The sequence below is a fragment of the Periplaneta americana genome, chromosome 12 (genome assembly GCF_040183065.1).
Source record: "Periplaneta americana isolate PAMFEO1 chromosome 12, P.americana_PAMFEO1_priV1, whole genome shotgun sequence".
Classification (NCBI taxonomy): Eukaryota; Metazoa; Arthropoda; class Insecta; order Blattodea; family Blattidae; genus Periplaneta; species Periplaneta americana.
The window spans coordinates 83,725,396-83,740,107 of NC_091128.1; the positions used below are offsets into that span (position 1 = coordinate 83,725,396).

The 14,712-nt window shown below is 34.8% G+C and overlaps 1 protein-coding gene across 1 annotated transcript in view; it reads left to right on the top strand.

Moving 5' to 3' along the window:
* Positions 1-11,137, top strand: part of LOC138710631 (snurportin-1-like) — a 29,182-nt gene extending 18,045 nt beyond the window's left edge. The window contains exons 5-7 of the mRNA XM_069841655.1: positions 6,677-6,862; positions 7,309-7,677; positions 10,757-11,137. Coding sequence (XP_069697756.1) covers positions 6,677-6,862; positions 7,309-7,677; positions 10,757-10,873 — 672 coding nt within the window. The 3' untranslated portion in view covers positions 10,874-11,137. The remainder of the gene's footprint in view (positions 1-6,676; positions 6,863-7,308; positions 7,678-10,756) is intronic.
* The last annotated feature ends 3,575 nt before the right edge of the window (positions 11,138-14,712 follow it).

Sequence of the window (14,712 nt, forward strand, 5' to 3'; positions counted from 1 at the left end):
GATTAAAATGTACCAATATTTAACGTACATAGTCATTTTTTTATAATTTTAAGTCCATATTTAATTCCATATTTTGGTAAAAATCCATATTTAATTCCATATTTTGGTAAAAATAACTACATATATATTTACATATTTCATATATTTTTAGTCCATATAAATCCGTTCCCTGGTAATAATATTGTTTTTAAGTGTCTATGCAAAACGAACTGAAATTTACTATAACCTTGAATGAGGGGGGCGATAATGAACTAAGAAACTAATAAAACATTAATTTATAATTACCAGGGGCGTATTTTGCGGACTACCCAGGCTACCGGCGGTAGCCCAAGGAAATTACAAAAGAAAAAGTTTATAATATAACATAATGTAATAATTTTGTATTATTAGTTTTACCATAGTAATTAAAATTAAAATAATTGTTAGATATATTTTGTGTAATAATAGGGTCAGTGGTAGCCCAAACCCTTTAACCAGTATACGCCACTGATAATTACCATTACAACAACAAAATAATAATAATAATAATAATAATAATAATAATAATAATGGAAATATGAATTAATGAGTGTAACTTACATGTACCGGTACTTGTAATGTAGGCCTAGTTATCAAAGTAGGATGAGATCAAACAATAATAATCACATCAGAATTGAAAATAAAACAATGATTTTTATTACAGCAGACTTAATTTTTCTACGACTGTAATAAAATAATACATAAAAATAACAACTGTAAATGTCTAGTGTTCTTTCGATTAGACTGAAGCATTTCATTGTGAAATTTAATTATATAGTCCAATCTAACACTGACAAATATCTTCAAAAGCAACAGTTTAGTTTCTTCACAACACTCTTGTAGAAAACCAGGTACATCGAGAAGAGCTTTAGCAATTAATGTTCCACAGTTAAATTTATAAGCACTGCCATCAAAAATACTAGATATTTGATTCATAAGAAATGAATATACCTTATTATTAAATCTAAAACCACATTTCCCTCTAGTTTAGTTAAGTAATACATTGAGAGTCTTTGGTGTTAAATAGGCCTATTTTGAACCTATACACTTCAACTTTTCTATATCTGAAACAACCTTACAAACGTCTCCGTCTTGTCCCATATTATTCTAATTATTCTATTTTAGTTATTGACATTTATCACAACTGGTAACAAATATTTCACAGTTTACACAACTTGTCTTTGCAACAATGTGAAATAGTACCAGCACAGTCTATTGCCCCAGTACTCCTAGTTGCTAGCTGCTTGGAGCACTGTAATCTAAAAAAATGCTGTTGTAGGACCACAAACTAAAGGAGGAGCAGAGCCATTTTGGATAACATGTTTTTTCCTAATAATCCGTGGGTAATATTTTCACTAGTGAAAGGAAGATGTTACAGTATTAATATTTGTAACAGTGTAAAAGCATGCATTTTATTATAATATATAATACACTTTCCACTTAGATGTAACTGACATGCCGTATGTATTTTTAACTCAATCTAACCAGCCAGAACTAGCACTGACATCTTCCTCTAAAATCTCTGCTAATAATTTATCCTTTTTTTTTAAATTATAGAACCAGATAATGACATCCTTTTGCACGTTGTTGGGTAAACCAGAGAAATACAGCTTCATTAAATTTTTCCAGCTGTGTTTCTTTCATAGTTTTACGGTTTGGTATTTCAGAGGAATGCTCAAGAAGTTCTGATTTTGATCTTACCCAATCTGGGACAGTTGGGACACCAACTTCATAATTTACTGCCATGTTTCATAATATCGCTCCATTTTCCACTCTTCTCACAGCTTTAAGTTTTTGTTTGATGGTTTTTAATCACACATTTATATTTTGTTGACACTGTAAGAGCATATGCTTGATAAAATAATTTAACAGGGACATAACTCTAGAGAGCAATATGTTGAAATACAAAACTTGTTACTAACAGACTCGCACAAGAAATTGACCACCTGCTCCAGAGAAGCATTTGAGATTCAGACAGTAAAGAAGCACACTTCACACATTGAATAAATAACCTGATGGAGGATACAGAACAAGCCCTAAAACACTAAAAGAGAAGGCTGTACTCTGTCTTTATAGATTCTGAAAAAGCCTTCAATCTGCTCGACAGGAAGAGAAAATTAATTCCTCTTAGGAAGGGCACACGTGATGGTAAAAATGCTAAGAAATATCCTGGTATACAACAAAATACTCGTAGTAATAAGTGACTCAATCTCATCATCGTCAGAGATCACTCAAACAAATAGCATATTGCAAAGAGACAACCTGAGCCTTCTCTTGTTCAGTGTTGCAACTCTCAATATCATGAATGCAGTACAAGAATAAGCAAACAGAATCTTCACTTTGTATATATGCAGACGACATAGTCCTGGCATCAGTGAAGACATTAGACTTATAGGATGCATTAAATACCATATCAGTTTGGGCAGACGACAGTAACTTCAAAATAATGAAAGGTTAACTGTACAAATCATCTCCAGGAGAAGGCGGGAGGCAGGAGAAATAGCAGCAGAAAACATCGTAACTCTTAAGAACTGCCCACTGGAAATGATATATTTTTATTGTTAATCAGCATTACATATTGGTTAGTCATGGTGAACCATCACATTTATGTATTCCTGTCCACCGTTATATAATTTTTAACTCTCCTGCCTCACTAAAATATCACTCCTAATAATACAATGACTTATATTGCAAAGGAACTGGCCATCCTACCCCATTATTTTTCCTGGCTTAGTTGCCTCATGAGTGATGCCTTATTAGTGTCACTTATCAGGCTCAAACCTGTCTTTGGTTAGTTGACTAAACAAACAACAATATATTGCATATTTCCACATTGTTTTTCCTAAATTTCTATAATCCTCATGATTGTTCTTTCACTTTTCTGAGTTTCTTTATCTAAACTCTCTTACTTACTTACAAATGGCTTTTAAGGGACTCGGAAGTTCATTGCCACCCTCATATAAGCCCGCCATCAGTCCCTATCCTGAGGAAGATTAATCCAGTACCTACCATCATATCCCACCTCCCTCAAATCCATTATAATATTATTCTCCCATCTACGTCTTGGCCTCCCCAAAGGTCTTTTTCCCTTCGGCCTTCCAACTAACACTCTATATGCATTTCTGGATTCGCCCATATGTGCTACATGCCCTGCCCATCTCGAACGTCTGGATTTAATGTTCCTAAATATGTCAGGCGAAGAATACAATGCATGAAGTTCTGCATTGTGTAACTTTCTCCATTCTCCTGTAACTTCATTTCTCTTAGCCCCAAATATTTTCCTAAGAACCTTATTCTCAAATACTCTTAATCTCTGTTCCTCTCTCAAAGTGAGAGTCCAAGTTTCACAACCATACAGAACAACCAGTAATATAACTGTTTCATAAATTGTAACTTTTAAATTTTTTGAGAGCAGACTGGATGTTAAAAGCTTCTCAACCGAATAATAACAGGGATTTTCCATATTTATTCTGCGTTTAATATTCTCTCAAGTGTCATTTATATTTGTTACTGTTACTCCAAGGTACTTGAATTTTTCCTCCCTTGCAAAGGATAAATCTCCAATTTTTATATTTCCATTTCGTAGAATATTCTGGTCACGAGACATAATCATATACTTTGTCTTTTCGGGTTTTACTTCCAAATCTATCTCCTTACTTGCTTCAAATAAAAATTCCTGAATTTTCTTCTAACATATTCATGTCATCCGTATAGACAAGCAGCTGATGTAACCCGTTCAATTCCAAACCCTCCCTGTTTTCCTGGACTTTTCTAATGGCATATTCTAGAGCAAAGTTAAAAAGTAAAGGTGATAGTGCATCTCCTTGCTCTAGCCTGCAGTGAATTGGAAAAGAATCAGACAGAAACTGGCCTATATGGACTCTGTTGTAAGTTTCACTGAGACACATTTTAATTAATCGAACTAGTTTCTTGGGAATACTAAATTCAATAAGAATATTATATGAAACTTCTCTCTTAATTGAGTCATTGTGCCTTTTTGAAATCCATGAATAATTGATGCATTGTGCCCTTATACTCCCATTTTTCTTCAATATCTGTCGAATACAAAAAATCTGATCAATAGTCAATCTATTACATCTAAAACCACATTGATGATCCCCAGTAATTTCATCTACATAAGGAGTTAATCTTCTCAAAAGAATATTGGACACAATTTTGTATGACGTCAATAAAAGTGATATTCCTCAAAACTTACTACAGTTAGTCTTTTCCCTCTTCTTAAATATGGGTACAATTATGAACTCCTTCCATTGGTCAGGTACAATTTCCTTTCCCAAATAGCATGTATAAGCTTAAAAATTTCACTCGATAATGTTTTTCCACCCTCTTGTATTAATTCTGCTGGAATTTGATTGATACCTGGAGACTTGTACTTTTTCAGATTTTCTATCGCAATTTCGACTTCAGAAAGTGTGGGTTTGGGTATAAATGGCTCAGCAGTTTGTATTTGAATATCATCCTAATCATTTCTATTTGGCCTATGCATATTTAGTAGTTGTCCAAAATAGTTTTTCTATTTGTTCAGGATTGAATGAGAGAATGCAAGCAAGTCACCATTCTCATCCTTTATCATGTTTACCCTTGCCTGATATCCATTCTTAAATTCCTTTATGCCCTTATATAAAAATCTCTAATGTTTTTATTCTTACCGTTTGTTTCTACCTCATTGAGTTTTTTCCTTCAAGTAATCTCTCTTTTTGTTCCTAAGTGTATGACTTGCTTCCCGTCTTTCATTGAAATAATTATCTCTATTCACCTGGACTGGATCCTGTAAGAATTTCAGTTTTGCTTGTTTCCTTCTTTCAAGTACCATGCAACAATCTTCATAAAACCACGCTTTCTTTTTTTTAGTTTCATAATAACCTATGCTTTGCTCAACTGCAATTTTGATAGTATCTCTGATATTTTCCCACACACTATTAATATCTAATTCCTCCTCAATTTCATCAGAACTTGTTAAAGTGGCAAACCTATTTGAAATTTCGATCTGATATTGTTGCTTAGTTTTCTCGTCTTTTAATTTTTGAATATTGAATCTCATAATATTTACTTGTTGCTGTACTCGCTTGGCTACTGATAGTCTTTCTCTCAATTCTCCAATTACCAAATAATGGACAGAATTAGTCTGCCCCTCTGAAGGATCGTATGTCTACTATACTAGTATGTCTTCGTTTATCTATGTGATCTATTTGGTTGTGTGTCAACCCATCTGAAGAAGTCCAAGTATGTTTATGTATATTCTTATGTGGAAATGTTGTACTTTTTACAATTACATTTTTTGATGTGGCAAAGTTGACTAACCTAATTCCATTATCATTACTAGTTATATGCAGGCTCTCTTTTCCAATAGTCAGTTTAAAAATATCCTCCCATCCTACTTTAGCATTGAAATCCCCCAATAAAATTTTCATATGATATCTGGATAACTGATGAAAAGTGTGTTCCAAATATAAACTCTCTACTCTTTTTTTACACTACTACACAATTAATATCCTATATATTAATTTCATTACCATTCCACAGTCTGCCTTATTTGATTTTTTTCATACTTTATACACTATCAAATTACTCATTCACATTATACATATTACAGCCCTTTCTTATTCACTTCGTTAACTACGAGTAACTCGAAATTTACTTTCACCTTTCAGTTTTTATTTGCTCACTTCTTTCTTTCTTTCTATACCAGTTATCAGCCACTATTTTACTTAACTGCACTTCTCTATCTTTCTTCCGGTTTACAGGCCACTCTTTCACTTTTATGTACTTTCCTCATTCCACCCTACTTTCTCCCCACTGGAAATACTAAATATCTTTAAGTATTTAGGTATTTCACTACAGACGACGAATACATTCTTCAAGACCCATGTAAGGAAAGATCTGCAGCAGTTATAAAATCAATATATGACATACAAAACATAAGACATATGGCATTGAAATCATCTGACCTAAATTGTCAACAAACGACTTGCCTACCTTGGAAAAGGTAAAATCCTGGTTCCTGAAAGCAGTTCTCAGACTGTCAAATATTGTATATTCTCTCAAGACTGGTTTACGAATTAACTAACAAAGGGAAGTTTCCTGGGCTAAGACAACAGAATGAAGCATCTCCTGCCTCCTACCAACATTTCAACGAAGATGCTGGATGAAAGATGTCAAAAGAAAAGAGAAATATGGAGGGAATTTTATAGAACAGACACTGTGTTGTCACCAAAATGAAAGTAAGTGAACTACGACTTTGGACATATTGTAACATGCCTCGCATTTCATGGTTTTCACCATAAAGTGTGCATAAATAAATGCTTTTATATGTCAGGTAATAATTGTATTTGTGGTATGTGTCTGAAATATTGTGACTGGTACTATGTGAACAGAAATTGAATATCCTGGTAAATTTTTGCTCTTTATAACAATTTAAACTATTGCATATTATAGTGCAATGGCCAGACCTTTCCTCGAAATCCACTGTGTGTGAGAAATATTGGAGAGCAAGAGAGTTAATGACTTTATTGCCAAGAAAACAGCATTAGTTAACGACGACATAATGTGCATATTTTATTGTTTATTATATTAAGTTCTTTACATATAAGTTCAGTAGCCATTTCCACAAATTTGAAACGGATTTTATTTTGTTAAGGGAAAAACACGAGCTTATTCGAAAAGTGGATATCAGATGGCAGTATTCCAGAGTCTTCTTCCTGGTGGTAACCATAATGACTGCAGAGGATGTACGATTCTTGATTGTATATGGAGTTTCAAAAATCACACCTACTATGTGCTGGATGTACTGGCTTGGAACAACCAGCAACTTAGTGATTGCGAGGTAACATGCAGATGTATTTTCTGATCAAGGTCTTAAGAATTAATATTGACAGTCTTACCACACAGAGAAAAAAATAGTCAGTCATTAGCTCCTTCTTCTTCTTCTTCTTCTTCTTCTTCTTCTTCTTCTTCTTCTTCTGCTTCTTCTTCTTCTTCTTCTTCCAAGCAGTTATTCCTGCAGTACATTATTTATTTTCTGTGGTTATTTTTTTTTAATTTTCTTTCCGATTTCTTTCATTTTTGAGATTGTAAAAACTACAGTTTTGTGTGTAATCTAGTAAATAGAAATGTGACTTCTTTTAGTGCACAGTAAGTCAGTACATACCTGTATATATTTTAAATGGCAATTAAAAACATTCACTGAATTGTTGCTAAGCACATAGAACATATAATGAAAGAGTAAGAGTCATCTTTGGTACACTCATTTTTCCCCCTTATATCCTGCAGACAGAGTTCAGATTCTATTGGCTGAAGTCGAAGATGGAGGAAACGTCTTGTTTCTCCAATCACGCAAGTGATAATGCTTATCCATTTATGTCACTTGAGTATTACAAGAGTGACACACTGACAATGATGAATGTTATGAGCGTAGAGAGTTTGTTTGGATGTGACGGCCCCAAATTGGATGGTTTGTTATTCTACCACTCACAAGCTCACTATATTCCTGGTGTCACACCTCTGGTTGGATGGTTGAAACCGCATATGATGCCAGCCACGCTGGGCGTGTCAGTGGCACCTTTGTACCTGCAGGAGGACATGGAAATCAGCAAGAAGAGGAAGTGCAGGAAGTCAGGCAAACACCACACTGAATCACAAGTAAGTACATGTTAGAGTACATTACTTACAAGTACCTTTGACCTCATACTATATTAAAAGACCTGAGGCATGAGTAGATGGTTGTTGGTATGTCAGTTAGATTTAAGCTGCATGTACACGATCAAATTTTCGTCGAATTCACCACTTCACAAGGCTTTTCAATGCTTGCTAACACTTCAGAAGTTTATTGTTGAATCACTTACAATACTTTAAAAATCTTGTATTGTCTTGAAAGTAAATAAGAACATGTTCTAATCGATCGAATACTTTACAATTCTTTGAAGGAATTGACCAATGCAATTCGAAAATATTATGGTTAAACATGGTATTCTGGCCGAGAAAAGTTGTTTGCTAGTTAAATCATTTATATGAATTAAACCCATGCCTGTGCACTGTGGAATACCACAATAAAATGAAGAAAAATAATGCATATGAGGAAATTGCAAGACAGATATCTCGAGTTAAGTACTGACACACATATTTTTTGAATGATGAAGATTTTAACCTCTAACTTAGGCAAATACAAGTCGTAATATTTTGTTTTAAAGCAATATGCAATTGTAAATTTTTCCTTTTTTTCCCTAATATGTACTTACTTATACAGTTAAGTAATACAAATACAGGACTCCTACAAAAGACCTTTCCGGTTTCGAACACATGTAATTTCATTCTATGAATCTGAAGTGCATGAAAATAGTACCAATGGAAAGAGAAACTCAAAAAGTTTAGTTGCTTACCCTAAAGATGTTCAATGTGTCCCCCCTTGGTAACACGGCACACATCAAGTCTGTCAAGTTCCACATAAGTACACGGATTTTCCGACCTCCAGATTCTGAGGTTATGTCTCTTCACCTTACCAGATACCATCGCGAGGGGTGACTTTGTGCCATGAGGGTGACTTTGTGCCATTCGCGAAAAATGTATGGAAGTATTCTTTAAGACCGTGACAAGGTTTTAAAGTCTACTTCCTTACGTTTAGTAGTCTTTAAAAACCTTGTGACGGTTTTAAAGACTACTTCCTCACGTTTTTTTATGAAATGCGCGAATGGCACAAAGTCACCCTCATGGCACAAAGTCACCCCGCTCGACGGTACGTGAAAAGTGGCTTCGTCAGAAAACACCAAGGAATGAATAAATTCAGCATTGTTTTCAATTAAAGCCTGCATACTTAATGCAGAAATTTCTTCGTAGCACTTTGTCCTCTGGTTTTAGGCTTGAAGCAACTGTAGTCGGTACGGATGAAATTGCATCCGCTTGCAAAGAATCTTGCCTTAAAATCAGTGTACCATTCAATGCTTTGTTTGGTAATGCTGCTGCACATTAATAACCGACTGGTTCACATGAAAATCAAGCACACAAAAAGCTTTTCTGCCCTCTATAGCAGCCATTTCGCCTCAACAATGAACAAATTTGTTTATATGCGCTATTATGAGGCTGTGTTACCAATTAGGAAAACAATGTTGTCACACTTTTTGAGTTTCTCTTTCCACTGGTGCTATTTTCATGCACCTCAGATTCATAGAATGTTGTTGTTGTCTAGTGCCTTGCATCTGGCAATGAAGCCATTAGCAGTCGTGCTTTCCAATACTTTTGAACTGTAGTTTCTTCTGATCTTAATGCTTCACAGGTCTTCAAGTGATCTTCATTCATTTCTGCTGGATCGTTACACAGGACACATATGATTCATAGAATGTAAATTACATGTATTCGAAACCAGAAAGATCTTTTGTAGGAGCCCTGTATTGTTTTGTGTAGCCTGGTTATTCTGCAAAGGATTTACATATTTTGTAATATTTGGTAGGTAGGCCTACATAGGTTACAAGTGATCTTCTTCTTCTTCTTCTTCTTCTTCTGCTCCTCCTCCTTCTCCTTCTTCTTCTTCTTCTTCTTCTTCTTCTTCTTCTTCTTCAGGCATTAGACCTCTCGGTCTGTTGCATCTCTTTGAGCCAACCATCTTCTTTTAGGTCTTCCAATGTCCCTTTTACCTTTCGGTTTATAATTTAGAATCATCTTAGGTAGTCTTTCATTGTTCATTCTGTTTACGTGATCTTTCCATGTTTGTCTATAATCATCTATTTTATTATTCAATTCGTATATTTCTAGAAGATTTTGAATGTCCTCATTACGTAGTCTATCTCTTTTTGTGACTCCTAGGCATCCTCTCAGAAATTTCATTTCTGCTGCTTGTATTTTACTACGTATTTTTGTATCAAGGGTCCAAGTTTCACTGCCATATAATCCGCATGGAACTGCCATTGTTTTATAGAATTTCATGTATGTTTCCTTTCTAACTTTGCCTTTTAGAGTTCTCCTAATAGTTCCACAAATTCGATTAAATTTGTCTATCTTCTTTTCTGCATCTGTCTCTCCCATATATGATAGATCGCACCCCAAAAATTTAAAGGAACTTACTTGTTCAATTCCTTGATTTTGTATTAATAGTTTACATCTGAGAGGAAATTTTCCCTGAAAGGCCATCGACTTAGTTTTCTGGACAGATATTTCTAAGTTATATTCTTCAGCAATTGTTTGTAATTAAAAAATTGATCTTTGTAAGATATCTTCATTATCTGATATAAGAACCTGATCATCTGCAAATAGAAGGTTCTTATACAATTTTTCAAAGACAAGTGAACTTAAAGTGCGTATTTTGAAATCTTGTCAGATCTTTAGCAATATGATAGTCTTTGACAAATTTTTTTCAATATTGATCTTTTTTGACAATGTCTGAAAAGTTTCCTTGTAAAGTATTGAATGGAAGAAAAATTGATCATGTACAAGCAGCTGTATTCAACAGATTTAAAATGTATTCCTGTATGGGAATCATACAGGACAAGATTGTTCAGCCTCAAATATGGGCTATCTCGTACAATACGGGACAGCTCTGCTAATGATGTAGAAATATTCAATATTTCTTTCTGACAACTCGAGTACTTTCCATGTAAGTGTATGGATCTGTCCCAGGTACAGCCCTTGTAAAATCAAGCGAAGCCAAAAGAGCACTAACAAGCTATAAGGAAACATATTGTTGTGTTCAGCTGGTTAATAATGTTCTTGTGAATTTATTTATTTCTTGCAGACTGAGAGCAGGTTACCTGATGCTGATTCATCCACAGAAATGGAAACGACTGATTTGCATTCAGTAAAAGAACAAGGAGTAGAAGAAGAGATTCACATAACACGTGATATTTCCTGAAGTGTTAAGTCAATAGTTAGTGAACTTGTATAATTGATTTGAAATGGGCTTTGTTATTAATAATGTATAAAAGTCATTTTGTGTTTTGGAATACCTATTTAGCAATCTTATTGAAGACTTGTAAAGTACTTTCTGAAATGTTGTGGGATATTTTTCATAAGGCTTCCATTTATTTGATTTTTTCTATTTATTTATATTTATTTAAAACAAATATTCTAAACAAATGTAATATCTTTAAAATATTAATAAGAAGTATTAATTGAACATTTTTTTAGAGCATCAACTCATGAAATGCATTATTATGTATAAATAATTTATTTCCCAAACTCTCTTGATTGAACTACAGTAGAGTCTCGATAATTCGAGTTGGATGAAACTGAGGCTGCTTCGGATTATCGAAAAACTCAGATTATATGAAAATGGAAAGGGTGGCAGAATTTAAAAATTCATATAGTGTAACGTTCTTACTAATAAACAGTGTATAGTTTTTATACGAGACTTATGCAGAGTTGGGACAGAAAACGTCACTAATAAACCACGCATAAGCGATGGATGTATAAACAGTCTGTAACTATACATGGGAATTGCTTTGCAGTAGTTATATACACGAAACCCCCTTGTTAAAGCGTTGTATATAGAGAAAAAAATGGCTGCCCCTCTAACAGCTGTTCGTATCGATTGTCATTTTATGATGTTGGTTGCCTTGTAACCACAAAAGAACAAACCAAAGAGCACAGAATAATTAGAATAATATTGCTGTAGCTGTTCTCTTTGACCAAAATATAGTGTGGCCCAGTTGTACTGTCAATACTTAGCTTAACACACTAGTGCTCTTTATCAGATGCAATAGAGAACCTGCGTTATTCTGTTAGCTTTCACAATGAAGTAATGACGAAATTGTGACTTGACATTGTACAAAAATATTTAAGTGCAAGACTGCTACCGGTAATGACTTCATTGTCAAGTGCCTAGGTATTGAACCAACAACAATGTTGTGAATGAAGATTATTATCCAATAAAAATAGTTAATTCAGCTAAAAACGTATGAAATACAAATTGAGTGTATAGCAGTTTGATTAACCTCTACAATTGCAATAATTATTAATATCTGTAGTTGTAAAATTTCTCATTTTCAACTATTAATATATGCTAGGACACATTGTACTGCCCTCGAAAATTGTATCACATGCACTGTTGACTAGCAACTAGTGCGTTAGCTTTCCATGCCACAGATATTTCAGATTGCTACGAGTCTAAGTGGTATTTTTGATGGACAAAGTGTTTAGGAAAGATTTTTAGCACTTCTACCACCATTTCTTCACTGATCATCATTCTGATGTACTGTGGGAAACATTTTAAACATGTCAAAATGATTACAGTTTTGGTATATTACCTCAAATTTACCCTCTGTTGCAAAACAGACTTCATACAAGCCATAGTCGTGAAAATGGTAATGCTGTATAGCAGGCCTGGGCGCTAATAACTCAATTGAATCACTGCAGACAACTCCTTAACTCTCCACTCCACCTTCCTGGCAGAGAGTTTATGTTTTGGATCAATACGAGTACACAGAAAGGCAAGCATTGCTGAGTGATGGATTGTATAAGGCTGGCATCATAGCTTTCGGCTCTCTTTGGTCACCTAAAATCCAACACTAATTCACAGTGCCTCATTGTGTGTTTGTTTCAAAAAGCAGTGTAAGCGAAAAGGACATGGATGGGGTTATCTCCTTTCCTTTTCCCTTTATGCCCAGAGCGCTGTTGTATAGAAAGCTAACAAAAATTTATGGATTCAACTGTTGCTACTTTTAGAGTGAAATGTGTGCTTTATGTGAGTTTCTTGGATGTTATCTGATTGGAATACCTTTCATCATATTACTAACATTCAGGGTGTGAATTAAGATTCCTGATGAGGGGGGATAGAATCCTAGATAGAGAATACCATACATAAAATTATTATTATCCTCATTTGATATGGTTCAACGCTTGGTCGCACTGAGTTAGGCTTAAGATAATGTGTGTAATTCTAGGCTTAAGATGATGTGTGTAATTCCTTAGTAAGTTATTGATTGTTGTCAGCTTCCCAGTGATGATAATACATCAATATTATTTCCTTTGCTTACTTTATACTTTATAAAGTACATATAATCTTATTAAAACAATTATATTTTGTGAGGTGGATAGAAGTTATCCCAGGCAGGGATGTTAATATGAATTTATGAGAGGGGGAAAACTTTCCAATGATGGGGAAATCCCCCCCCCCACCCCCTCGTTAATTCGCACTCTGCTGATATTAGGACATAAAGTTCAGTTGTCTTACAGTATAGATTCATTCATTCATAGTGTTCTGCCCAAGGGCAGGTCTTTCACTGCAAACCCAGTATTCTCCAATCTTCCCTATTTTCACCTTCCTCTTAGTCTCTGCATATGATCCATATGTCTTAATGTTGCCTTTCATCTGTATCTTTTAATCTGAACTTTTCTCCCATTCATCCAACCAATTTCTCTTCTTGATTACTTTCAGCATTATTTATAGCTTCATTTCTTATTCTGTCTATCCATTTCACATGCTTCATTCTTCTCCATATTCACATCTCAAATGCTTCTAGTCGTTTTTCTTCACTTCGTCGTAATGTCCATGTTTCTGCCCCATACAATGCCACACTCCACACGAAGTACTTCACTAGTATCCTCCATAGTTCTTTTTCCAATGGTCCACAGAAGATGCTCCTTTTTCTATTAAAAGTTTCTTTTGCCATTGCTATCCTCCTTTTGACTTCTTGGAAGCAATTCATGTTACTATTTATAGTACACCCCAAGTATTTTGAAGCTGTCCACTTGTTCTACTACCTCATTTAAAATTCGCACGTTTACCTTCTTTATTTTTCTTCTGCTAACTATGGTCTTCATCTTGTTTGCATTTATTTTCATCTCATATTGCTCATAGCTATCATTTAGCTCCATTAGCATATCCACAATCATGCATACAAGTCTAGATAAAGAAGCATATCCCTTACTACCATCTCTTCTGCTAACAATGCCATATCAGCAGCAAATCTTACGTATTTTATTCTTTTTCCTCCTATTATCACCCCTCCCATGTTCTGAAGTTCTTCACTAAATCCTCCAAGTAGATGTTGAACAGAGTAGGTGATAAAGGGCATGCTCGTTATACTCCTGTCCCTATTCTACCTCCCTCTGACATTTCTTTTCCTATCCTGATTTTGACTCGTTTCATGTAAAGATTACTGAATAGCCTCCTCTCTTTCCATCCATACTAATATTGTTCAGGATCACCATAAGTTTATTTCAATCCACTCTGTCAAAAGCCTTTTCCAAGTCCACAAATACTCCGTACACTTCATTTTTCTCTAGGTATCTTTCACCAATTGTTCACTACAGTCCAATTGCATCTCTCGTACCTTTTCCCTTCCTGAAGCCAAATTGCTCTTCTTCCATCTTGGAATATAAACATCGATTCAGTATTCACAGGAGAATCATTGCCGAGTGTGATATCAGACTGATAGTACAGGTATACATATTTTGAAAAACCTAAGGTTAATGAATTAAAGTAACATAAAACATATTGTGACAGCGACGTGAGATTCGAACTCACGACCAGCAGAAGGAAGTGCAAGGTCGGCCGGCGCGGAGGTTGCGCACGCATCTGCTTCCTGTGGCATGTGCTGTGGCTTAGGGAGTAGAGTGGAGTGGGGAAAGAGCGACCGCGGTAAAGAAGTGGAAATATCCAGCTTATTCGAGAGTGGAATCTTTCGCAAACTCTCCAGAAACTATAGTTTGGTTATAAAAGAGAAGACGCAAGTGAACGTCAGTCAGTCA